The sequence below is a fragment of the Macadamia integrifolia genome, chromosome 4 (genome assembly GCF_013358625.1).
Source record: "Macadamia integrifolia cultivar HAES 741 chromosome 4, SCU_Mint_v3, whole genome shotgun sequence".
Classification (NCBI taxonomy): domain Eukaryota; kingdom Viridiplantae; phylum Streptophyta; class Magnoliopsida; order Proteales; family Proteaceae; genus Macadamia; species Macadamia integrifolia.
This window is the reverse complement of record NC_056560.1, coordinates 29,825,567-29,853,454: the sequence shown is the minus strand read 5'-3', so window position 1 is coordinate 29,853,454 and position 27,888 is coordinate 29,825,567. Positions and strand designations below refer to the sequence as shown.

At 39.9% G+C, this 27,888-nt stretch overlaps 1 protein-coding gene across 1 annotated transcript; it reads left to right on the top strand.

The window, feature by feature from the left end:
* The first annotated feature begins 301 nt into the window (after positions 1 to 301).
* Positions 302 to 26,867, top strand: LOC122076609 (transcription factor SPT20 homolog). The gene is made up of 2 exons (XM_042642004.1): positions 302 to 941; positions 26,005 to 26,867. The coding sequence occupies exons 1-2, from the start codon at positions 421 to 423 to the stop codon at positions 26,633 to 26,635; spliced, it is 1,152 nt and encodes a 383-aa protein (XP_042497938.1). The 5' UTR covers positions 302 to 420; the 3' UTR covers positions 26,636 to 26,867.
* The last annotated feature ends 1,021 nt before the right edge of the window (positions 26,868 to 27,888 follow it).

Genomic DNA, 27,888 nt, shown 5'->3' with positions numbered 1-27,888 from the left:
TTTGTTGGGGGCATAGGAAAGAAAAGTTTAAGTAAATGTAGGGAAAGTATATTTTTTTTTGATTGAAAATGTAGGGAAAGTATATGAGAGTGGTGAGAAAAAATTTCTATAAATCTTATTCATATTGATGTTTTTTATGCACATTCTTACTAGGCCCCACGCTGGTGCAGGCCACTCGACCAGGCAACATCTCTTAAATAGTTGGATTTGGATCAAAATGACACAATCAGACGAGATAAACCGTTCAATATACCGGAGCTGTACCCGTGTCGCGTCCGTTACCCTCATCCTAGCAGTTTACCTCTTATTCCCAGACGATATAAAACGGAGCCATCCAACGCAGGAATCAGATCTAGAGAGAGTGAGGGAGTGAGAGAGAGAGAGAGACAGAGAGACAGAGAGACAGAGAGACAGAGATAGATGGAAGAAGCAAAAGCAAAAGCAAATGCCATATCTCAGCATCAGCTGTTGCTGCAACACCAGCTCTTGCAACAATACCAACAGCAACAGCAACAGCAACAGCAACAGCAACAGCACCAGCAACAGCAACAACAACAGCAACAGCAACAACAGCAGCACCACCAACAACAAGCAGCAGCAATGGCTCGTTTCCCTTCCAACATCGACGCTCACTTACGACCTCCTGGCCTTCACCGCCCAATTATTGTCCCACAACAACAACAACAGCAGCAGCAGCAGCAACAACAACAACAGCAACAACAGCAACAACAACAGAACCCTAATTCTAATGTTAATCAGTTACAACAGCAACAAACACCTAATCAATACCAGCTACAACAGCAACAACAACAAACTCAACAGCAGAAGGTGAATCGACAAGCGCAACAAGCAGAGCTCGAAATGGCCTACCAAGATGCGTGGCGGGTCTGTCATCCCGACATTAAGAGACCTTTCTCGTCTCTTGAAGATGCCTGCGAGAGGTTCGTTCTTCTAGGGTTTCTACTGATTTCCTAAATGTTCTGTTTTTCATTCCTATATGACACGAATTGTGTTTCTTACGGTTCCTGCTTGGATTCATAGGGTTTCTTTCCTGTTTTTTTTATTCTATATATTTGCAATTATGTAGCGATGGTTAGAAATTTGAAAGAAAAGCAGGTGATGTAGTGGCTTATAATGCTCTTGGGTATGTGTCTCTAATTTCTATTATGTGAGGATTCTCTGAACTGGAAGGGAACAATTTAAAGCAAAGGAGAGGAGAGAAGATAAAAGGTCAATGGGATTTAGACAGTTTTGAAATGTTCAGCACTATGGAGTGGATAACCATTAAAACCTCCATTCCCCCACAGCAAACAATTGGGCTTGGGGGGGGGGGGGCACTGTAGATATTGTAAGCATCAGTCAGTAAATTATGGAGCACTGACATCATTGGAGCTGATTTACTGTTTCCGTAGAAGGTAAGGTTGGGTTGGATGGAGAGTTGAGAGGAAAGGCAGCAAAGAGAAACGTGGGAAGCAGGGTTCTTTTATGTTTTATCGGGATCCAATGTTCTTCCCAATTCCTTTCCTGTCTCCAATTCTGTTGAGAGGAAAGGCAGCAAAGAGAAACGTGGGAAGCAGGGTTCTTTTTATGTTTTATTGGGCTCCAATGTTTTCCCCAATTCCTTTCCTGTCTCCAATTCTGTTGATTTCTAAAACTTTACCCTTGAAGAGGAGTTGAAGGGAGAATTTGAAGGTTACAGTTGCACCTAAAGTGGTCACAGGGGAATTGGGTTAATTCCCTTTCCGCACTTAACAAGATTATCCAAATGGAGAATTGGATCAATTCCATTTCCATCTATCCAATCCCATCAGTCCAAACACACATTTAATGGTTGAACACTTTGTTGAAATATGTAATGGATTGCTGGAAATTTTATTACAATTAGAGGATTTGCTCAAGTTTTCATTCTAATAGCTTATATCCACCTGAATGAAAGGGCCAAATTTTTTATATATAAACCTTTTTTCTTTCTTTGATAGATAAAGAACAAATTCTAGGTAATAGGAAACGATACATGAACAACAACAAGAAGTTGGAGACTTGGGATGAGAGACTCGGCACTAACCACAAAATACCCTGTATAGGAAGAAAAAGAAAGTCGAAGATTACAATCTTACAAGGGAAACTATCCCCAAAACAAATACTAGGATGAACAATACCATGTTGAAAGTGTAAATGTTTAGTACCTCAATTAATCCATTCTTGGATTTTTCCCATAGCCTGCTTGCTTTTTGACTGAATTTGGCTGCTTTTTATTTCTCTTGATTAACAAAACAAATTGTTTTTACTCATCCTGATATATTCTCAAACCTGAATTTCCTAACTATGGTATGAATTGACATGTTTGTCTTTTTCAAGTTGTAAACACAGCTCGGACTTCTAGATTTATACTTTACTTTCTTCAGTCAACAATGTTGAACTATGGCTGAAACTGAGGGGGGGGGTGAATCGGTGTAATAAAATTCTTTCCCATTTAGGCCCTACTATACTGTACTGTACTTGCTTCCCGACACTTGCACACAACCACACACATAGTTGTGTAACACACCTAGCTTCTCAGTCACAGACACTTCCAGGTGTGCACACCAATCCGGCAATACGCACTCACTCCAAATGCAACAAGCAATACCAAAAAAAAAAAAAAAAATATCCATACCCACATCAGAGGATATACGTGGTTCGGCAAGTTGCCTACATCCATGAAGCAATGCCACTTAGCCTTTGTATTTGGTTAATACTCTACTTTAGCTTCACCTACAGTTGGGAGCACACACACCCAGGTTTTTTCATCATAGAATTGAGAGGGCACCAAAATACAATTGACAACATCCATAGTCAGTGAGCACCCACTCCCAGTGTCCAACACCCATTGAACACACCTTTTAGATAGAAAAAAAATTGGGTTATAACAATGCCCTATAGATATGCACAAGCTAGTATAGGTCAACAGCATTTACCTCTATACCTAGCATAAAACAGGTACACATACGTGATATTAAAATAAATACAAGATAGGAATTCTTACAATCCCTTGTTTGAGTCAACCTCTAGTTGCTTGAGATGTTCCTAAGAGGCTGAGACCCTGCTTTGCTCATTGGAACCTTCAGCTTCATCTCTGAAGGAGAACTTGACCTTTTAAGTGTTCATTGCCATTGGGGTGGGGGGACCACACACAACCAACCTTTCTTCATTCTTCTTGTATTGCTTTCAATGTAGAAGAATTCATACTCCACTATGCTAAACCTCCGTTAATGGAGTCTTCAAATCTCACTTTAGGTAGATACAAACATTCAATTCATTCAACTAAAGAAGGGGGGGGGGAGACCTTTCTTAATATTTCTCACTTTTTCTCTCCCACACTTCTCTTTTCTTTCTCTAGGGTTGTAGAGAATGAAATAAGGGGATTTTCTCCTTAGCTCGAGCTCTACGCTTCTACAACAAAAAATAAGAAAGGTGAGTGGGAGTGTGAACGAAAATTGAAGAGGAAGTTCCCCCTTCGCTTGAATGTGTTGAATGAAGTTTATCTACCTCAAGTGAAGCTTCAAGGCTCCATGAATGGAGGATTAAGTGGGTAATTGTGTGTGAATGCTTCTACATTAAAAGCAAAACAAAAGGGAACAAGAGAGAGGAGAAAGAGAAGAAAAGGAAGAGAGAGAGAGAGAGAGAGAGAGAGAGGTCCCAACTTGCTTGCACACACTTGAAAATTCAAGTTCTCCATTGCATTGGTTGTCACAAGATGCTCTCTAGGTATCAAGATCAAGTCCGGACATGTTTGTAAGCATCTTTACCTTTAGGTAGTTTAACTTTGAGACTTGTATCATTATGTATACTAGTGTGTAGGCAAGGTGCTTGACAAAAGGCTTAGACTACCTTGAGCTTGTACTTGGGGCATCATTGTATAAGCCAATTTTATATATATTGTTGGGGTGGTCAGTGTGAGCCGGACACAGAAGTTGTAGCTCCCTGGTAGTTGCGTCTACCATTTTCGACATTGTAGTGCCCTCCCGATTATATTCTGGGTAAATTGGGTAGGTGCCCTTGTCAGTTGTAGATGGATGAAAGTAGTAGTTTAGCAAATACGAAGCCCATAGTGGCATTGGTCTGTGGATGTAGGCAACATGCCGTACAATGTATATTTTGTGTTGTGGATTGCATGTGGAATTTGGAATGTGTGTGCTGCAAGAGGGATGTGCACACCTGGAAGTGCCAGTGACTGAAATGCTGGGTGTGTGAACGATTGTGTCAGCTGTAGTTCAACAAACAAGATGATTTTCCTTTAAATAAATCCAACCCTCTCCTTGGTAGTAAAATTTTTTCACTAAAAGAAATATAACCCTCTCTTTAGTAGGAATACGTCCTCTTCATTCCGATATAATGGAATATTATAAACCTACTTACGAGAAGTTTGCCTCTTGCAATGTATTTAGGTTGTTATCATCTTTGGCATGCTTGATTTGTCCTTTAGAGATAACACTGATGCAGATCAAAGCCTGAGAAGAAGAGGGCTGAGAAACGACTTCAGAAATTTTTTTTTCCATGTTCATGAGTTACTGTTCATATGAACAGTACCCGCGTGAACTGTAACCAATATGGGTCCCACTGCCAGCTCGTAATGTGGAGAAGACTTGAAGAAGATTCCCTCTTGATTCGTGTGCCCCATGGCCAGCTCGCATGGAGGAGTTAGGTTGAAAGATTTTAGGAAATCTTTGATTGATGTAGTTGCCATTATCATATTTCCCTCTAATAGTTAGGAAGATATTACCTAGCTAGTTTCTAATTTTAGTTTTTTACTTTTAGAAAGTAGGACTTTTAATTTATTAGGTTTCCATCTTTGTGAAAGGGAGGGATTTGATTTGATTTGTAATTAGTTTCCAAATAGGATAATATCTAGTTGTGAGGGGATTCCTATCCTTTCCGTGCAAGGAAGCACCCAATTTTGTAGTCAATTTAAAGTTTATAAATAAAGGAAGGAAGCTGATCTACAACCACGTTTGAATGAAAAAAAATAAAGCTTTGTGTTGGAAAACTGTGAGATGCAGTGTTGTGAGAGACAACTTGGGTGAGATGCCCTAGGGAAGAGTGAGATACTCGACCCAACCTATCCCCCTTCCCCCCTTCTCTATTTTCTGTTTATTTTATTTTCCCTGCTATCAATCAAGCCCCAACAATTGCTGCTGTTGCAAGATCTGAGAAGACACGTATAAGACCTGCGGCATCTTTTTTGTTCAACCTACCAACTGGCAGCACTTGTGATCCTGTTCTGGAATTAATTCTTAGTCATCTAGCTGGGAATTAGTTATACATTAAACACAAGCTTGGCAGTTGAATATAAGCAAGGAATGTGGAATTTTGTGAAAAAGCATTTTTAGTTGAGAAGCTTAATATCAAATCTATTATTTTTATTGAAGAAAAAGAGTTTTAAGAGCTAAACTTGTAATTGATGTAATTTTGGTGCCATTGAAACTTTTTAGTCCAATAAGACCATTTGTTCTTTTATGAATGAATGCCTAGACAATTCATTTAGTGGATTGTGGAGATAACAAAGGGTCTCAAGTATATATATAGATGCAATTAAGGATATGTGTTACTGTAACTGTTGTAGCTAATACCAAACAAGAAACCATGGTTTAAGATCTCGCGAGATCTTGTCGAGATCTCGCTAATATCTCTCTCTCTCTCAAAATGGCAAGACGAGATGTATGATGAGTTATAAATTGTACAAAAACTTGACCAAGATCTCGCCTCTATCTCGCCAAGATCTCGCCTATATCTCGCCTCTTTCTATACTTTTTTTGAAGAAAAAACACTAAGGAGCAAGGATTTTGGTGTTTTTGCTTGATGATCTCCATTCCTACACTCATTGAAGCTTAAAGAGTAGAGAATATTACCTCCACATCCACATTTGGAGTTACTTTAATTTTCAATGTATGTGAATGTGACTCATCAGTCAGCAATGTTAATTGTTAAACAATTAAGTAATTGTCTATGATGGCTTTTAAATTCTTATGATTATGTTGTGTCATGTGTTGATTGTGGAATAGAGCGTACTGGCCTAGGGTCCGAAGAGTCGGAGAATACTTACATAGTGTACGTTAGGTTTGATTAAAAAAAAAAAAAAGGATGTTTCCATTGTGTGTTAGAAGGCCTAAAATAGTGTAAATACCTAGTTTCACAGGCTACAAAGACCGGAGACCAACTGATGAGTTAACAAGGAAAAAATACATGATCTCGGCGAGATCTCGCCAGATCTCTCTTTTTCGGTTCCGCGAGATGGGGAGCGAGAGCGAGATCGAGATCGAGATCTTAAACCTTGGAAGAAACAAAGTAGTTTCAAGTCAGAGTAGGTCAACCCTAGGGGTTGGCATTGAGCCATACCACATTGCTTTAGTTTTGAACGGGTTGACTAGAAGTATACAGGATTAATCCCATTGTGTGCAGTTTATGGACGATACAATTTTGATTGAAAGGAGTGGAGAAAGTGGAAATATAAAAAAGAATCAAGAATGGATGCTCCAGAATCAAAAGATCTGAAGATAAGCCAAAAAGTGGAAGTGTGGACTTATTAAGACTGATGGCTAGAAGATACCCAAAGTTGATCATATCTCATTCTTGGTTCACTTATCATTGAGGGATTGATTGAAGAGGATGTTGCAGGAATAGGTAGGATGCAATTGGAAATATGATTCACATAGAAGCTGTTGGGCAAAATATCTTCTTTAATTAGATATCTAGGAATAATTGTTGCATTTTATCAATATTTATTGCGATATTATACATATAGTTGGACTAAAATGAACCATTTTGATCTCAGAAGATGAAAATTATCAATCTCTGTTATTAGGCAGATAAGCTTACTTTAATATCCTGCTACTTTTTTGGGATGCATTTCCTGATTTTTCTTGTTAATTGTGCTCTGTTTAGTTGTAAATTTCATTGAGGTGGCTTTTTCTGTTTGGTCCTGAAAATGAAATAATTCGGGCTGTTTCAGAGAAATATTTTGATTAATTTTGTTTTTTATAAATAAATTTATGATAGATTTAAGATGAATAATGAATTATAACTTGAATTCCCGGCATAGATTATTATGTAAATTTATAGCCCAGTACCACATGATATGAAATAAATACACTAATAAATCTTATGGACTTCTTCATAATCATGCTGATGACTGTTTATTTTTTTGGAGGTACACTGCTGACAATGGTTTAATTGATCTACCAATTCAGGAAAAAAAAAGTTTGCTTGATGTTAGAAAAGCAAAAATAGGTTATAAGCCCGCTTAGCATGGCTATGGGCTGGGCTGCTCGAGTCATGGTGGCATGAAACCCAAAAGCCATTATAGGCAACCGGGACAAAATATTAATAAAAGGGAAGGTCCTTTGCTGTGCACACATGTTAGTGGGTGTTAAAGCCAAAGAGAAGAAAAGATTTAAAAAATCCAAAGGAAAGAACAAACAAAGGGAAAGCAGGAAACTCCCTTTAAACATTCTAGTATACAGAGAAAAGGGAAAGGGAAAGAGAAAGAGAGAAAGAAAGAAGAGAATTTATGTATATACATATGCAGAAGATTATGGGGTGTTCCTTGTGGCTCCAGAGGGATATGGAAGAGCAGAAGTTTGCAGTTAGAAGATACCATGTATTCTCTGGTGGCCGAAAAGGAAGAGCATCTTCTCCAGCTGCTTTTTGTTTGTCGTATTCTCCAATTCAAAGAGAAGGTTCTCTGTGCTACTCCCTTCTGGGCTCCGGCTTAGCTGCTCCAGGTTGAATCAATTGAAGGAGAAGAATCAGTTCTCAGGTACTCAGCAGAGAAGAATGAACTCATGATGCAGTAGCGTTGACGTGGATTGACTGGAATGACTCACTGTGGAAGCCTAAGCCGAGATGGAACTGCAATAATATGGAATTCTTCTATTTTATTTACTTTGTTTATTTTTGGTAGGAAGTTGGATACGATAGTAGCAACTAGGAGATAAGATTTGATTTTTATTTCTATTTCAGTTTAAAGTTGGCTAGGAAACTATATTTCATTTTTCTTTATATATGTAAGCAACCTTTACAAAAAGAAAGAATGGATTTCCTCTATCTGGAAGCGTGTCCTCTGCTGTTGCTGGCCTGCCACAATATTGGTTCTCCCTTTCCAGAGGGAATAGATTTGGGTGGACATGACGTTTAAAGGTAGCTACTGTCGGCAAGCTCGCCTTCTGTGCTTCCATCACTACATTTGGATGGAGCGTAATCTTCGTAGATGGACATCCAACTCCCGATCCTTTGATATGCTTTGGAAAACCATCTTCTTTGATGCGAGTTCCAAGCTTGGCATCCTCCCCCCCTCCCCATATAAGGGATTCCCTAAGGAATAGGCTCATTGTTGTCTCCTTAGGTCTTCCCTTGTCCATCGTGCAACAGCCTTGACTTTTTTTCTTTTGCTGCCCTATTGGATTTGTGTATTCCCACCCCTTATTTCCCCCCTCTTTCTCCTCCTTTTTTCCTCTTTCCCTTTTGGGTTTTTTTATATTCTTTCTCTCTTTAGTAATGAATTTATTATTCACCAAAAAAAGATAGAATGGAACAAATGGTTGTTGAGTTGCAGTGAGTTACTGTGGTGCAAGGTGTGGGTCTGTTGGCCGATTGTATCCTTTTCTCTCTCTGTCCCACATCTCCTCTCCTTTCCCTTGGGTATGATCACACTCCTTCCTCTTCTTTTGTTCTTCTTCTTCTCTTGTTCCTCCTCCTACATCACTGTTACTTTATCCCTTCCCTCTTTCCCTTGCTCCTCTCCCTTTTATCTTTTGTCCCTGCCCTGTTCTTGTTTTGTAATTAACAACATTTGCATCGCCAAGGTTGAGTCGAACCTCAGTTACTTAATCCCTTCCCCTTGAAATCTAGGTCAAATGAGCCTTTCCCTTAAGCGAACAAGGCCCTAGAGTCAGGGGGTGTCAATGGGCTGGGTTGGGCTGGGTTTTCTAAAATCCTATCTCAACTCTAAGGTCTCTTCACCCAACCCAACCTAACCCTAGTTCCGGCTGGTATATCTCAGCAAGGCCCTTGTATAGCTTAGCCCAACCCAGCGCAGCCCTGATGAACCTTGATTGGCCGGGCTTAGCCTAACCCAGCCCAGTCCAGTACTATTGGTGTCTTGGTTGCTTGATCTTGATGCATTTCAAAGGCCAAAGACCAAGGTTTTCGTATATATGTAGATTGTGGAACAAAAGACTTTTTGTAGACCTTTTTCTATAAGTACCCATTTATAATTATTAACGTATTTATATTATTATGTACTCAATATACATGGTTGAGTTGAGACCCCAACCCAGGGCCAGCCCAACTTGGCCTTAGGCCTGAATTCTCAACCCTAGCCCACCCTATAGGCTGAAATCTCAGCCCAGGCCTTGTTCGGGCTCTTGTTCGGGCTGACCGGGCATTTTTGACACCCCTACCTAGAGTCTTGTCCCCTAAAGTCTTACTTGTCATGAGAACCAAATCAGAAGAAGGATCAGTTTCTCTATTATATTGCTTGCTTGCATTGCAAACTATTTTTAGCATTTACATGGGAACTTGTGGATTGTTATTACTTGCTACTGCCAAGGATGGGTGTTGCGATTTAGGTTCCAAAACCACCCCAGCTTGATTAGTTCCATCTTGAGGAAGTTCTCCTCGAGCGAAGCCCTCCCCTGTTTGATGTAGATACACACCCATGGACCGATCCATACCCATCTGGCTATCCAAACAAAGATGAACTGGATCCATATTTGAGTTTTGGTTCTAGTAGGATTTTAGTAGCTTATTTTGTTTAGGAGAATAATATATTTACTCTATTTATTTTAGGAAGTTGAGTACACAGGAGTTAGGAGTTGACTTAGATTGTTTTGTTAGAGTAGTTTCCTATTTCAGTTGATTTCCTTTTTAATGTCTTTATTATCCTATACAATGTAACTAATGGACAAATTAGAGAATCAAAAGATGAATTGATTTTTAAGTGCTGAAAGCTTGCGGGCTAGTGTGTGCGATTCTCTCCCCCCTCTCTCTTGTGTGAATTTTCTTTCCCTCCCCTGCAACTCTGAGACTCGTTTTAGGGATTTCTTCCTTACCCCTACTGGCCCTGCATCAACTTGGTATCAGAGCCGAAGGATCTCCAATCCTTCCCCATAAGTCTCCTTCTTCCCATTCCTAGTTCTGCCAAAACTAGGAGCCAAAAAAAAAAAAAAAAAACCAACCTTGCTGAACCCATCTCCAGTAGCAAAACCCCATCCTTGACCCTATTGAAAACCTTCCCTTCGCCTTTGATCGAAATCCCTCTAGGGTTTCGGCAGCACAAAAAAAGCCTTTGTTCAGACTAGAGAATATAAAGCCACCCTACTCCCCTTTGCAGCAACCATCTTCCCCAACCCACTGCCCCTTCTGAACCCCCCCCACAAAAAAAAATAAAATAAAATAAAAAAGAAAAGAGAAGAAAAAAAGAGGAAGCATAGACGAGAGAGTGAGAAGACAGAGAACATATCTGGTTCAAGGCCTGCTTGACTGATTCGAACTCCATCTCCATCCTCCACCATTGGTTCGAAATTGACCTCCATCCCCAAGCTGGTTCGAAGTCTACCCTGGAACACTCCTCGTTGCGAGTCCATTTCCCGCCACAGGTTTCCTGAACATCCACCGCTGTTTGTCGAGCTTCCCTAAGCTTCGGCCATTTTCTCCTTTAGTTTTCTCTGGTTCAAATCCAAGAAGATAAATCCCTACCTCTTCTGTCGGTACTAAAACCCCACTACCCCTTTATCAATTTCAGTTTACCCCTACCCATTGATTTCTATTCACTTTTGTCTTATATTTTATTTGGCTTCCAAATTTGCCCCTCCCCTCTTTACATTACCATTGTGCTTTCTAATTCCCTCCAAGTATGTACAATTCTGCCATCCTTCAAAAAAAAATGAACCTCCATATTTACATTTCTGTCACCCACTTGCCTCGTGGAGTTGTCTTATTTTATGAGGCCCATAGTGATTCCAAATAGCAAACTTGGCTGATGGATCTAGATCTTTTACTATATATCTGTCAACCAATTCAATTGATACGAGAGAAGCTCGATGAGATTTAACGACACTACAAGGACATCAAAGCCCAAGCACTGGTCACATCTGATTGTATGCACTCTACCTTCAACTATGTGATCTTAGCCGTTAAACAACAAGTGGACAAGTCCAAAGATGACTAACCAATGCTGGAAGACGATATGGCACCTTTGGTATTTGAAAATTAACTTGTGGAAAAATTTAAATTGGTTGATCTTTTCAGCAAACCGATCGATTTTATTTTTCCAACTCATTATTTCACCAATGAACTTCGTGTAATGGATTTCCTATCATTCGATCATGGTTTACTCGTTGACTTCATACATGCAATGATGGATGCCGATCGATTGGTGTTGATTCTTAAATTCTACAAAACTTGTGGATGAGTTTTTCTCAACACCGGGGGAATTGATGTAGATACACTCCTGCGGACCAATCCATACCCATTTGGGTATTTAGACAGAGATGAACCGGATCCATAATTGAGTTTTAGTTCTAGTAGGATTTTAGTAGCTTATTTTATTTAGGAGAAGAAAATCTTTATTATATTTATTCTCTTTATTTAGGAAATTGAGTATGTAGGAGTTAGGAGTCGAGTTGGATTGCTTTCTTAGGGTAGTTTCCTAGTTGATTTCCTTTTTATGCCATTATTTTCCTATATAATGGTTGTAACCGATGGACAAATTAGAGAATGAAAATATGAATTGAGTTTTGAGTGTTGAGAGCCTGTAGGCTAGTATGTGTGTCCAATTCTCTTCCCTCCTCCCCCTCCCTTTTTCTCTTGTGTGAATCTCTCTCCCTCCCCGGCAACTCTGATACTCATCTTAGGGATTTCTTCCTTACCCCTACCGGCCCTCCATCATTACTGCTGGTCTGCTATTGAATGGAAGAAGATAACTCCTTCGATATGTTTAATCCTTTGTCCTCATTTACAAACTATCCTTCTCTTCTTTAGTTGTCCTATTCTTTCCCTAACCTTATTGGTTGATCAAGATATGAACTTACTTAAGAAATTTATTCCAGTTGCGTCGTCAACCTCATTTTACTTCCTCTTGTTAGTTCAAAATTTCAAGTTATTTGCACAACTTCATTACACTAGCACACTTGGATTATTGTTGTTTGGGGCTTATAGTGATTCCAAACATGTTTTTGAACCCTAGATTGCAATGATTTTGTATCAAAGCTCGATTTCTCCTCCCTACCCTAAATTATGGCGGCCAATAGTAAGTTATTCAGTAGTTCAACTTCCCAAGGAGGAAACTTGAGCTGATATCACCCGTCTCACAGACTGGATTGATAAACTTGCCACTAGTGTTGATGCATTCAATTTACAATCACTTCCCTTTCAGTCCATGATGGTGTCTCCACAAGCTTCTATTGACAAATTTACTGCTTTCGATAAAAGAAAAAGTCCCATTCAATCTGGGGTTCTTCCAACTTTGTTCCACATGGCTAGTCTCATGTTACTCCACCACAACTTTTGCCGTATTATACACCAACACCACCATCATCCCCTCATTTCACATCTATGCCACCACCATATGGATATGAGGCTGGACAATATGATGATCTTTATGGAGTTGATAAAGTGAGGCTGAGTCTTCCATTTTTATAGAGATATTAACCTAGAACATTACCTTGACTTGGTTCATAGCTTCCAGGTGTTCTTCAGATGGTAATAGTGGACTGAGGCCCGAAAACTTCTATTTGCTGAGGGTAAGCTGAAGGGTTCGGCTTGAGTTTGGTGGATCAAACACCATTAACAAAATCGGGCCCAAGGAAGCGGGTTAGTCACCACTTAGGTTGAGATGCGAGAGGCCATGGACAGGAGAATTCCTGCCTATCGACTACAAGTAGCACATGCACCTCAAGTTAACCATCTGAGTCTGGAAAACATCATTGTTGAAGAGTATGTGGTCAGATTTTATTACTTAGCCACTATTCTGATTTTGACTGGGATGGAGAGGTATTGGTGGTACAGTTTCAAAATGACTTGCATCATCAGATCAGTACCCTCCTAGTGTCCAATCGACTACACGAGAATGCCGCACATATGGCATATCAGGTAGAAGAGAGTCTGAAAAGGTGTTACACTCAGAAATCTTTTATAGATTCTTTCCCAAAGGGTGATAGTTCCAGTCAGCCGTAGTATTCTCCCTAGGGAAAGTCATTCTGTATGCCACAGGCTAAAGGTTAATCTATAGCATCTTCTAGGCCAAATCTGATGTAGGTAAGTCACTTGGGCTTATTTTATTGCAAATAAGCCTTGGGTTGTGTTATGTATGTGTTGGGCCTTTGATCCCATGGGTTTTCTTTGAAATTGACCACTTTAATAGGCCTAAAATAGGGGTAGAAGGTAGGAAAACGGAATTTTATTCGTTAGTTTAATTAGTTGCTATTTAATTCAATAAATGCCTATTAGGCCATTAGTTGGTTGTAAAGTCCTATATAGACTATTAGTTAGCTAGTCCTACTCAATGTTGGAGTCATAAAGTCAAGTCCTAGTCCTATTTTGAATTCCTAGTTATAGTAGGAGTGTCTAGTCCTATTGAGAAACTAGCTCCTAGTTGTAGTAGGAGTGTCTAGTCCTATTGGGAAACTAGCTTCTAGTATTAGTATGATTGTAAACTTCCCCTCTATAAATAGAGAGGCATATGTACCATCATTAGACAAATTTGAATGAAAGAAAGTTTACAATTAAATGCTTAGAACAGCTGAGATAGCTGTGGGTGAAAAGCCCAGGCTGAGATAGCCACTTCCTTTATTCTCTTTCACCCTTCTCAACCCCCCATTTGTTTTATTCTTCTTTTTTATTTTATTTGCTGTAACATTCAAGAGGTATAGTTCAGATTTTGATAAAAGTCTCCAAAAATCAGAACCGATCAGCAATCCTAATGGGAATAGGAGAGAGATCGATCTCCTCCCTTTCTCTCTTCTGTACTCTGTTCAGCCACGTCTTCAATCAGGGTATTCCAGGCCTCATAAGGGTCCCACGATTCTTACCTAGTCACTGTTGGAAGCATTCAGCTGCTGTTCTTGAAGGTTCTTCTCATTTTTCTCTCTTAGGTCAGAAAATCAAGAAAGCTTGTAACTTCACAACCAGCCGTCAGAATCCTCTCAACTTTGGGGGTTTTTGTACCCTCCCTAGGGACTATCTACGCCCAAGAGTGCAACTCAATCGGACTCCTACAGCCCTGGCCGCACCTCTCTCTCTCCAGCTCTATAACAGGTCTTTCTCTCTCTTATTGGGTTAGGTTTTGAGCTGGTTTTGCTCCTATATGGGTATTGTATCATTGGGGATTTATTTGATGGTATTATTTCTTTGTTTCTTACTTCTATTTGTATTGTTTGGGATTATAAATTGTTGGGGGAGTTTCTTGTAATCTACTCCTGCATTAAGTAGTATCAGAGTTACGGTTGAAGAAAACTCCAAACAATCTATCAGGGCCTAACCGAAGATGGTTCCATCAGTTTGTTACTTCGCTGGACAAAGGGATACATTCTACATCCTTGATTGGTTAGATTCTCTGGAGGAATATTTTGACTACTATAACTTGACAGAGACACAAAAGCTTCAAGTTGTTTGGTTCCGGTTGATTGGTCATGCTAGAGATTGGTGGAGAGTCCATGAAAAACGACTCCGAGTTCGAGGACATGAGCCTAGGACTTGGGAAGAGATGAAGTACGAGTTAGTGACACAGTACCTCCCTGTATATTTCTAAAGAAGGCTTTTCCCTCCACAAGATTCCCATCATAATACATCCACTGCTGCCCAATCTAATGATCAGCCACGTTATTTTCATGGGGAATTCCTTGAATGGATGCATGAATTGGATATGTACTTTGACAACTACAACTTAACAGAGACACAAAAACGCCAATATGCATGTTCCCAAATGAGTGATTGTGTTCGAATGCAATGGAAAGTCCGTGAAAGGCAACTTCAAGCTCAAGAATGTAAACATAAAACGTGGGACAAGATGCAGTATGAGTTGGCAGGCATGTACCTATCTGAGCATGAACGAAACATGTACTTCCTTCCACTAGATGTCCAAAAGCCACCCGCACTTGACAATAGCATAAAGGAATCATCGGCCTCTATTGCAAAGGAGCAACAAGAGAAGACACCTCTGACCAGTGAACTAGAGTCAAAAGTTGAGGTTAGTGTTAAAAATTTTCCAGCCATTCCTATTGTTGAGGAAGAACTAGTCATTGATGTTCCCATCAACGAGACTTATGTGGGAGAAGTAGAAAGCAACAAGGTTGCCACAATGGACAGTGAGGTTGAGACTAGGGAACTTGACACTACAACAACTATGATAATTGTGAACAACCAAGAGGAAGATCCTAAGGAGTTCAAGAATGAAGTTGTGTTTGAACCATCAATGGAACCGATTAGGAACCACCAGGTAGATGAACCAAAAGAGCTTTATGTTGCATTGAAGTTAGAAGAGATCAAAGGTGCATATGTGGATGACCTTATGGATACATCTGAAGATGTTGAAGTTGAGCATGTGGAGTTTGTCATCCCATTAAAGTATCTTGAAGATCGAACTCCTCACATTCTAGACTACATCTTTATCATCAAAGAGCTACCTGAATTTTTCTACGACTTGAAGAGGGACGTGCACCATAATATAATCACCCTCACTCTACAAAATTTGAGGTCGAATTTTTTCTAAGAGAGGGCGAGTTGATGTAAATAAGTCACTTGGGCTTATTTTATTGCAAATAAGCCTTGGGTTGTGTTATGTATGTGTTGGGCCTTTGATCCCATGAGTTTTCTTTGAAATGGACCACTTTAATAGGCCTAAAATAGGGGTAGAAGGTAGGAAAACGGGATTTTATTCATTAGTTTAATTAGTTGCTATTTAATTCAAAAAATGCCTATTAGGCCATTAGTTGGTTGTAAAGTCCTATATAGACTATTAGTTAGTTAGTCCTACTCAATGTTGGAGTCATAAAGGGCTTATTTTATTGCAAATAAGCCTTTAGTTGTATTATATATGTGTTGGGCCTTTGATCCCATGGGTTTTCTTTGAAATTAACCACTTTAATAGGCCTAAAATAGGGGTAGAAGGTAGGAAAACGGAATTTTATTCATTAGTTTAATTAGTTGCTATTTAATTCAATAAATGTCTATTAGGCCATTAGTTGGTTGTAAAGTCCTATATGGACTATTAATTAGTTAGTCCTACTCAATGTTGGAGTCATAAAGTCAAGTCCTAGTCCTATTTTGAATTCCTAGTTATAGTAGGAGTGTCTAGTCCTATTGGGAAACTAGCTCCTAGTTGTAGTAGGAGTGTCTAGTCCTATTGGGAAACTAGCTTCTAGTATTAATATGATTGTAAACTTCTCCTCTATAAATAGAGAGGCATATGTACCATTATTAGACAAATTTGAATGAAAGAAAGTTTGCAATTAAATACTTAGAACAGCTGAGATATAGAACAGCTGAGATAGCTGTGGGTGAGAAGCCCAGACTGAGATAACCACTTCCTTTATTCTCTTTCACCCTTCTCAATCCCTCATTTGTTTTATTCTTCTTTTTTATTTTATTTGCTGTAACATTTAAGAGGTATAGTTCAGATTTTGATAAAAGTCTCCAAAAATCAGAACCGATCAGCAATCCTAGTGGGAATAGGAGAGAGATCGATCTCCTCCCTTTCTCTCTTCTGTACTCTGTTCAGCCACGTCTTCAATCAGGGTATTCCAGGCCTCATAAGTGTCCCACGATCCTTTCCTAGTCACTGTTGGAAGCATTCAACTCCTGTTCTTGAAGGTTCTTCTCAGTTTTCTCTCCTAAGTCAGAAAATCAAGAAAGCTTGTAACTTCACAACCAACCGTCAGAATCCTCTCAACTTTGGGGGTTTTTGTACCCTCCCTAGGGACTATCTACGCCCAAGAGTGCAATTCAATCGGATTCCTGCAGCCCTGGCCGCACCTCTCTCTCTCCAGCTCTATAACAGGTCTTTCTTTCTCTTATCGGGTTAGGTTTTGGGTTGGTTTTGCTCCTATATGGGTATTGTATCCTTAGGGATTTATTTGATGGTATTATTTCTTTGTTTCTTACTCCTATTTGTATTGTTTGGGGTTATAAATTGCTGGGGTAGTTTCTTGTAATTTACTCCTGCATTAAAATCACTCTTATTCTCCATCTTGGTGTGGTTCCGGTAGACCTCCTTAGAAATTGAAGGTTGAGATTTAATGTTTCACGTGCAAGGGGTTCATGCATTTCTCTGCTTTTTGTCCTAATTGCTTTGTTGCCTTTGCTGATAAGGAAGAACTCATGGCTACTGCTTTAGAAGAGCAACGGATGAATGAGATAATACTTCTTGAGGTAGAGCATGAGTCTGAACCTAGTGAAGTCAACCATAGTGATAGTGGAGAGTGGTAGCATCGTTATGTTCTTCATCCACTTTTGGCTACACACAAGCTGTTTGACAAGGATGATAGGCGTCACAATTGTATTTTTTAGACTAGAGTATGATGCAACGACAATCTACACACTGTGGTAAATGTAGCAATGTCGCCTCTGAAGATGCTGTTCTCAAGCTTTGTTTGAAGGCAAAGCCATATCTTAACCTCTACAAAATTGGTGAACAATACCAATCTAAAAATCTATTGGAGGGTTGATTGATATAGAGCAATGACTATCATATCCTTCTCCGGTACCATGGTTATATGATTAGAAGGTACAACATTGGGGCTATGAGAGCACTTATTCCTTCAAAGATGGACTCAAGATGAAGCTTATTCCCTCTATAGACCTCCCTAGAATTTAACTTAAGCTTTCAACAGGATCGCTTCTCCTGCAGATAATATTTGTGGTCCAGCAACAACAACAACAACACAACACAGCCTTATCCTAACTGAATGGGGTCGGCTACATGGATCCAAAGGGAAAAAAAAACTTTGGACATCCCACTCAACTACTCAAGAATCAGCAACCCGAATCATAGCCCTCCAAGTAGCTCCGTTCGATACCATACTTGGGTGAAGACTTCACTTTTGCATGTCTCTTCTTACTAACTCATCAATGATCATTTTTGGCCTGCCTCTAGCCCTTTTAGCTCCATCCATTTGCATCTGGTCACTCCTCCGTACTGGGGCATTCAAAGGCCTCCTTTGTACATGCTCAAACCATCGTAATCGACATTCTCTGAGTTTATCTTGAATTGGGGCAATTCCTAAATTGGTTCTAACCTGATTATTTCTTATTCTATCTCTCAAGGTTTTGCTGCACATCCATCTCAACATCCTCATCTCTGCCACATTCAATTTATCTACATCCTCATCTTATGACGGTCCTGTAGAATTTTCCCTTAAGCCTTAGAGGAATCTGTCGATCACATATCACTCCAGACTCCCTTCTCCATTTCATCCATCCGACTTTAATTCTGTGGGAAATATCATCATCTATCTCACCTTCCTTGTTTAAGGTAGAGCCCAGATATCTGAAGCATTTAATTTGCGGGATCTCTCTCCCCTCAATTTTCACTCCTTCGCCATTGATCCTCAATCTACTAAAGTTACACATCATATATTTCGTCTTCGTTTTACTTATCTTAAGACTTCTCGATTCCAAAGTATATCTCCATAGTTCCAACTTATCGTTAATTTTTGCCACAGTTTTATCGACCAGAACAATATCATCTGCAAAAAGCATACACTAGGGGATCTCTCCTTGAATATCCCTAGTCAACTCATCCATGATAAGAGTAAATAGGTAGCACCTCAATGCGGATCTTTAATGTAGTCCAATAGTAATTGGGATTTGAGTACCCTGGCCTTTCATTGATCTCACACTAGTCACCACATCACCATACATGTCTTTAATTATATCCACGTATTTACTTGACACCCCTCCTTTCTTCACTAAAACATGCTAGATTAAATCTCTGGGGACCCTATCATGGGCCTTTTCTAGGTCGACAAAGACCATATGAAGATCCCTCTTGTAGGTTCTTGATTTTTCCACAAGCTTTTTAATGTGGTAAATCGCTTCTTTAGTGGATCTCCTAGGCATAAAACTGAATTGGTTCCCTGAGATATCGGTTTCTCTTCTTATGCGAATCTCAATTACCTTTTCCCAAAGTTTCATAGTATGACTCATAAGTTTTATACCTATATAATTGTTGCAGCTCTAAATATCGCCTTCATTTTTGTAGATTGGGACGATAACACTTATCCTCCACTCATCTGGCATCTTTTTCGTGTTCATGATCTTGTTAGACAGCTTGGTCAACCAAACAACTCCACGTGGTCCCAAGCTCTTCCACACTTCAATTGGGACCTCATCCGGACCTGGAGTCTTCCCTACCTTCATCTTCCTTAGGGCTTCAATAACCTCAGTCTCTCCTATCATGCGTTCATACCTATGATTCCTGTTGTCAAGCAAAATACTCGAACCACTCCTATTAGGGTTGTCTCCATTAAGTAAGTTACAAAAATATTCATCCCATCTATTCTTTATGTCTTCATCATTCGCAAGCACTCTACCATCTTCATTCTTAATACATCAAGCATGGCCAAGATCCCTGCTCTTCCTTTCCCGAAATTTAGCTATCTTATAAATAGCCTTTTCCCCTTCCTTGGTATCATAGGTATGTACGCAAGATAGGAGAGACTTGATGCAGCAAATGTTGAGGTGGATTGAACGGCATGACCTATTGTGGAATCCTAAGCTGAAACAGAATTGGTCCATTGACTTTTTGGTTCAAGAAGGATTGGTAGGATTTATTGCTACGTTTGGGGGATAATATATAATCTTCTATTCTATTTACTTTGTTTTTTTTCCCCCGGTAGGTGGTTGGACACATTAGTAGCCAATAGGAGATAGGATTTGATAGTACTTTTTTTTTCAGTTTAGAGTTGGATATGAACCTTTATTTCTGTTTTTGTTATATATGTGAGCAACCTTTGCTAAAAGATTGAATGGAATGGATAGTTGTTGAGTTGCAATGAGTTACTATGGTGCGAGGTGTGGGCCTATTGCCCAATTTATCCTTCTCTCTCTCTCGCTCAGATCCAAGGTTCAAGAACTTGTTTTGTTTCGGTGGTTTCAAATCCACCGAAATTTCGCCGAAATGGTGTACTTTTTCCCAAGTGTTTTGCTGGCCATTTTGGGGTGCTAATAGCTGAAGTGACTAAATTAGCGAAACGAAATGGCTGAAATTTCGACGAAATAGTGTATTTTTTGGGCTGAAATGAGTGAAATTTTGAGGCGAGATGACTGAAATTATGTTCTTTTTGTGTTTCACATGCCATTTCGTTTTGGTAAAAAAAAAAAAATCCCCCGAAATATCCGAAATTTTGGCGAGAAATCGCCAAGTTTTCGAACCATGCTCATATCTCTTCTCCTCTCCCTCAGGTACGATCGCTCTCCTTCGTCTTCCTTTTATTCTTCTTCTCTTGTGCCTCCTATGTAGCTGTTCTGTTCCCTTATGATATAGCCAACTAAGCTCTAGTCTCGCAGTAGGACGACGCTATACAGTATAAAACGAGATTACAGCAAGTACCAACAATAGGTGACAGAAAACCGTAGCATTAATTAATACCAGATTAGGTGAACTCTTTGGGCACCCAACAAGGTTTATAACACTCAATTACACTCTTGCTTACAAGGAACAAAACACCAGACCGGATCTGGACTATCACAGACAGGAACTAGGGTTCAAGAAGCCAGAAAATAAGCAGTCTTCAAGAACAGCAGTCACAGAGGTTGGAAGGGGCTGATACTCCCATCGAGTGGGGGTTCAATAGGACTGAACAAACCTCCAAATCTTAAGCTTATAACAACAGCTAGATGCTGAGATACTTGCAGGTCTCAGAAATAGAAAGTAAAGTTCAGAATTTAGTAACTAATTACCACAGAGATCTTGGACCATGGGATGGTCCTCAAATTACCATCGAACAGCAGGGTATGGATGGTGACTTGTTCTTCAAAAGATGAGCAGCAGCTGATGGTTAGATTGGTTGATCTTGGACCTCGAAAATCTGACAGGGAAAACCCTCATTCAGTGAACCGCAAGGATGTTTTGGGATCCTTCAATCAGAAAATAATGAAGCTGCAACAGAACATAAAATAATGAAGCTGCAACAGAACATTCTTCTAATGATCAAAATATGGATTCTAGCAACAAGAACACGCATTCAATTGGACTTCAGGCAAGCAACAGATCTCAGAATAGTGAACACAATCACAGGGAATCGATTGGAAGGGAGAATAGAAGATAGAAAGGATAGGGGGATCGAGCCTCTCACTCTCTCCTAGGTTTCTCACCTCACTGTATCACATAGCCTGATAGCCATTAGCACAAAGCCAACTCAGTTTTTCATTCATAAAGTGGGGGGGGGGGAGACCAAGGGTGACTATGGTCTCGATTACATATAGCTACTGAGACAATAGGAAGTAGACATAGGAAAGTCTTCTAGGGGGGTCTCTTGCAAGGGAATATTGAGACTATTACACAAAGCTAACGTAGCTTCTTTAAAATAGTAAGTAAATAAACAGAACAACAGAATAAAATCTCAGCAGATCTGTTCCCCATGATTAGGTTTTGAGTGAACCAGAAAACACCCAGTTACTGGGCTGGCCCAAAGGCCCATGGGTCTGGTCCACCTATGATCATGGACCTGATCCCTTAGGTTCCTATGGCTATATTTCTGGCCCAGGAACCTGTCGAGATTACCTTCCCTCTTTCACTTCCCATTATTGCTTTCCCTTTGCTCCTCTCCTTTTTATCTTCTGTCTCTGTGATGTTCTTGTTCTGTGAGTAACGACATTGGCATGCCAAGGAAACTCAGTTTTTCAAACCCTTCCCCTTGAAATCTGGGTCGAATGAACCTTCCCCTCAAGCGACCAAGGCCCTTGAGTCTCGTCCTGTAAAATCTTTCCTGTCATGAGAACCAAATTGGAACAAGGATCAGATTCTCTGTAATACCGTCTGCTTGAGGTGTAGAATATTTTTTGAATTGACTTAGCATCCTATGGGGACTATTATTACTTGATGCTATCAGGGATGGTTGCAATTTAGGTCTTCAAACACTGGCTTGATTAGTTCCATCTTGAGGAATATCTTCTCCTTGAAGTGAAACCCTCTCCTGCTGCTGGTCTGCTCAAGCTGCTCAACGACTACTTTCTCTCGATGGTTGAGCTAATCTACAAGGACCATTGTGCTAGCATGCGCGCTGTAGTTTTTCAGCTTGGTTCTGGCACGCGCCTGACTCTCTGTTTGGTGAAGGAAAGTCTTTGGGTTGCCTTGTTCTGGCACACTAGCCATTGTATATAGTTGGGTTGGAGTGAAAGAAAAGGGAGGATATAGGGGGGGCCATAGGCAAGTGGTCTCAGTTTTTTCTTAGAACGACCTTTTATTTTTTCTTCCAAAACTGTTCTTTTTTTGGTACGCCGCTTTGCGAGTAAGGAGCGCCACGAGCAGAGCGAGAGAACGAAGTGGTGGGCTGTGGTGATGTGAGAGTTGCACCTAAGCTGATAGGCATTCATATGTTCCTTCACTAGCTGCTACTGACACTGCTTCTTCCACTACTCCTTTTGTGGTTCCTTCACTCCCTGACCTTCCCTTGCTGACAAACATTCTTTCTCTCTGACCTGAGTCTGGTTCCTTCCGTTTCCCATTTCCTTCAGTTTGGTGATCCAACCATCTTTACATTCACATTGATGGGGCTCTTTGCCACCTGGGGCTGTAGTATGTTTTAAGGGTTGGGTTGTTCGCCCATTGAAATGGTATGTGAGCTGGGTTCTAAACATTGTGAGACAGTTCGGTGGTGGACGCTAGAGCATTGAGAGGACCTTTCCTTATTATGAGAGGACAGGTAAGGATGCAATTCTGGTTTACTAGTTATCGCTTTTGAAAAAGCCCCTAACCAAGTCTTCATCACCCAGCTTTTGAAGGAGTAGACAGGCTGGCCAAAGGCTTCCCTCAATGAAAGGAATTGCAATAAAGATTCGCTTGGGAGATGAGTAGTAGCAATTCCATACCTGACTAGTTAGATGGAAAGGTCTGAAAGAGATTGATTAGCAGTAATAACGGAAAGAGGGGCGGATAAAGTGGATCTGTTATTGCGGCTGATGTCTCATCTTCCGTATTTAGTCTAGGAACCTCTTCTCTCTGAAACACGAGAAAAAAAAATCATTGGCTTATCAAATTATCTATCGAGCCATGAAAAAGATTCAACGAAAGACAAACAAATCCATTATATCTGTTTTATGTCAAGCAATACGTGGAGTAACTCTGATATAGCAGCAAAAGCAAGATGTGTAGGCAAATCGACTCATCAAGGAAAAGCACTAGCCATTCGTTTGTGGAGGGCTGATCTAATGAGGGCCAATGCTTTGAACATTACTAGCCATTCCTTAATCTTTTGAAACCACCATAGTTGGCAAGGGCCCAAGGCGGTGGAGGGGTGCCTAACGCTTAGGCAACAAGGCGACCAAGGCACATGAGAGTTATTTTTTATCTCCCCCTCTTTTCTATCATTATTTAGTATGCTACACATACCTTATATCATAAAAAAATCAACATTAATCCAACATCAAGTCGTCAAAAATCAATATTAAAACACATCAAGTCACAAAAAATCAACACTAAGTCGCATCGACTCATCAAAATCAACATTTAGAGAATGTTCTTGTTTTCTAATAAGTTTGACTCGTCAAACGATTTTATTTTTACATGAGACTTTTTGTATTAGGTATAGCACAAAACCAACTTTCCAACAAGTCTAAGATTACTTAAATCTGAGTTGAAATGATGAAGTTATGTTCTGGCCAAACTTATTTAAGGTGTGAGAATACTGTTAAATTCTCCTAAATGAAAATGATTTTATGATTATCAAAAAAAAACATAATTTTACGCACTTTTTGGATTTTAGCAATGTTCTACCATGATAAGATTTATGAAATTTTCAGAATTGATAAAAATCCCAACATTTGAAAGTTGACAATCGCCTCTACAACCAAAAATCTAGTTCTTGGACTAGGGGGTTGATTTTTTATCATTTTGGAATTGATTTTGAAACTATTTTTATTGGTTTCAAATAGGGGGTATTTGCTTATTTATGGATAATTTCTTAAGTCAATGAAAGTAAAAAATCATTTACTTTAACGATATATGGCATAAATGAGTGCCAGACCAAAGCCTTGCTACAAGGAGACAACTAGTGCACTAAGGCGACTGTCGCCTTGACCCTAGATAAACCTCTTGGACACCTAGGCCTTGACAACTATGGAAACCACTGAGAGACAAGTATGCTTATGTGCGAGTTGCTATTCGGCCTTTGAGCAGGTTTTGACTTCTTCTGTCTAACTCCCCGAGTGGTATTTGTAATGTAAAGCTAGTATAAAGTAGATTCAGGCTACCTGTTTATTCCCCATCTCTTTTTTTTTTTCCCTCAGCGATTTCCAATTTAGTCATGATTCTCCTCCTCAAATTTAGTTATGATTCTCATTCTCATTCACTCTACTATATCTTTTCTTTCACAAATGGATCCGAGCAGAAATATTTTTCTCTTCTTTCAAAATCCATTCCAGCCCTTCTTCTGCTCCTATTCTGGTTTTATACCCACCCACCATCCCTCTCTTTTGAAAGAAAGAATTCCCTTCCTTCCGGATCAAGGGTGCCTCAATGGTCAGCTCAACCACTGGGAGAGAGTGGTTGTAAATTAGCTCTCTTGCTTTGTTTGCTTTGCCTTGCTTGCTTATTAGTTCAGTGGGATCATGGATTTAGCCTAAACAGCCAGGCTGGATTTAGGCCAAGATATGCCCCATACCCAGGCCTTACTTGACCCTAGTCTGATAATAGTTGGGCAGTTGCTGGTCCAGCCCGATGGTCTAGCCCAGCCTGAGCCAGAACTCTATCAATAGGGCTAAGCCCAGCATATTAATATATTGTGAGCGATATTTTGCTCCCTTAAGTATTTGAATAATTTTTCTCCCTTTATCTGCTCTCACTATTCTCTATAAATATGTTGTATTGTTCTATGACTAAGGTTGGGCTTCTTTGTCATTACCAAAATCCTATTATTAGTTATATATTTTGTTCGCTATATCTTATGATAGTGTTTATATTTTACTTGTAGAATAATTTTTTTTTTGGGTAGAATGATTTTTGCGTGATCGTTAAGGTCCAAATTCCTATACTAATCCAAGAAATCTTGTTTTCAACCTTATACCTGTTGGAATTATTCTTTTCATAATGAAACAAACAAATTTCAAAAGTTTAGTGGAGGATGTCTTAATTTTATTCTGCTGGAGCTAGCCTCTGATTAGATAAACAATAACGGATGGTGGAAATCTCCTCTGCCCATTTTAATTTTCAAGCAGGCACACAGTCTTCTTCTTCATGACGCACTTGGAATCATCACAAAATCCATATAGAAACATTTAACTTTGTCGGGCACTTCTGTCAAACTAAAGTTCTTTGACCATTTCTAGATTTTAGAATCTCATTGACAAACCAGGACTGTAAGAGCTTTTAGGGATAAGGATGTTTCAGAAGTCACAGCCCTGGTTTGATTTTCTGAGATGTGGAGTTGTGCATGTTTGTGTCTGTTGTCTGTGTGCAGAGACTGCACGGAGGTTGCCACTTATATTATCAATTTTTTTTTTTGGGTGGGGGGGTGGGGGGAGTTGTAATAGAAATTCTAGTTGGGTTAAACTTTACATTTCTTAGATAATGAGTGGAGATAATTACTTGTTGGATAATACCTAAACAGATACAAATTTCATCATGTTGCCCATGCGTACTCTTGAGTCTTGTGTATATGGTTGTCATCTAACCTTTCTAGTGGCACATCCTTGTCATTGTTCTTTGATCATAACAATGCGTACACAGTTGATGGTTTCCTAATGTTTTGCTGTTCAAGAATATTTTCCTGACAACATTGTTGCTTTTCTCATCCATTTTCTGAATTTATGCAGGCTACTGCCCTACCATGTGGTGGCAGACTATGAGGTAGAAGAGGATGACAGGATTCTTGATTCTGACACAACCGGTCAGATGCCCTCACGCTCCCAGCAGTGGGACCATAACATTGCCACAAAGGTTTCAGAGTTCACTTCAACTTTTGAGAAACAAGTCCTTGCCTTCAACATAATTTCACGCAAACGGACCCTAGGGGAATTCCGGTCAGAGGAAAGGTTGATGATTGAACAGGCTCTTTTACAAGAGGAGAAACAAGCCCTGTTGGATTTAAGAGCAGAAATTGAATCGAGGGAGAAAGCAGGTCGAGAAGCTGCCGAAGCTAAGTTGCGGATGGCAGCAATGGTCAAGGCAGAGCAAGCTCGTGCCGAAGCACAAGCCCATGCTGAGATGCTTGCACGTGCTCCAATGCGACCAAGTGCTGCTGGCTCTCAAGCTGACAATGGTTTGGTTGGCCAAGAACAGGGAATTATCATGGATGAGATGATACAGGGATGGGGAAACCCGCAGAAAGATGATGAAGAACCATCTGAGGATTTTCTGAATGACGAGAATGAGCCTGAAAATGGAGAGACAGGCATGCAAGGGGAGTGGCGTGGTGTTGGGGAGTTCGATTTGAATACAAGGTAAGAGTGACATTAGTGGACTCAAACCCATGATGGGTAGGAATATGTGAGAAGTCTGCTTTATGTTGAAACAAATGGAATGCGTGATTATCCTTTTGTAGCATCATCCTCATCTTAATCAAGATTTATGTTCGATAAACTGAAAATTTGCGGTCCTGTTTTCTTCTTCACAATCTGAGATATCCATCCTGGGAGAATTTTCTGTTTGGAATACATCACAAATTGTTTTCCAGCTATATTAGGTGCTTCATTGTCCCAAAGTTGACAAAATGAAAATTGTTGAATTCTCAGCATAGTTACAGTAGCTTGATCTCATGGAAATTGATTGAGGTGGCCCCCAGTTTAGCCAATCAATTGTGCACTGAGGAAAATTGTGATTGCTTTTAAGTACCTTGGCAGCTTGGCCTTCTTGCAGCTGCACCAATGCTGGTTGGGTGGAATTCTGCGTTCTCTTTTGATTCTCGGAGTTTTTGCAAGCCAAATCGTGCTTGGACTTTGCAGAATGAATACCTATTATATTTGACAAACCTAAATATTTCTTCCACCATACTCCATTAGCACCTAAAACAGAGCAGCCCTAGTGGGATTGCCATCTTGTTGCTTATTCAGTCAGTTGTGTCGAATTTTTCTGCAAATTTGTTTGGCTGAATTTCCATAATGAGGCACCTATTCTTGCCCAATTTTATGGTGCAATGTTTCCTCTCTAAATTGGTTCATCCTAGTACATTTGGGAGTGGTATTTCTAGGCAGGCTTGTCTGGAGAAAGGTTCTCCAGGCACGCGGCAGGCCTTGGTTCTACCACAGGGCAGGCCAAATAGGGTTGTGACGTTGTGGATGGGTGGAGTACAATATCTCTCTCGCTTGTTAAGTTCCATCCCAAGAGGAGTTGGCCAAGTGGTAAAATCAAATATTGAAAAATTATGAACTACCAAGTGGGTGCATGCCAAAAATTGACCGATGGAAAAATGTAGGGATGAAAATATATACAGCATATTTGATTGAATTTAGAGTGCAAATGACACATGGTTGATTCAGATCACTCCCTCGATATCCAAGAGTTAGACATGGGGTTAGAATAGATGTCAGCATGTGGTCTCTACTCCGACAACCTATCCGTTACCTTATAACATATTCTTTGTTCATGACTAATGTACACAACAAAATCCTCTCTAATTTCCTTCACAACCATATCCATTTAGAGGAAGAAGAAATCAGTTTTCTTCCAAGTATTGGAAGCGTTGTGGACGTATGGTACAC

Coding starts and splice junctions, on each gene's coding strand:
- LOC122076609 (XM_042642004.1), top strand. CDS start 421: ATGGAAGAAGCAAAAGCAAAAGCAAATGCCATATCTCAGCATCAGCTG. Junction 942..26,004: donor CTTGAAGATGCCTGCGAGAG/GTTCGTTCTTCT, acceptor GAATTTATGCAG/GCTACTGCCCTACCATGTGG.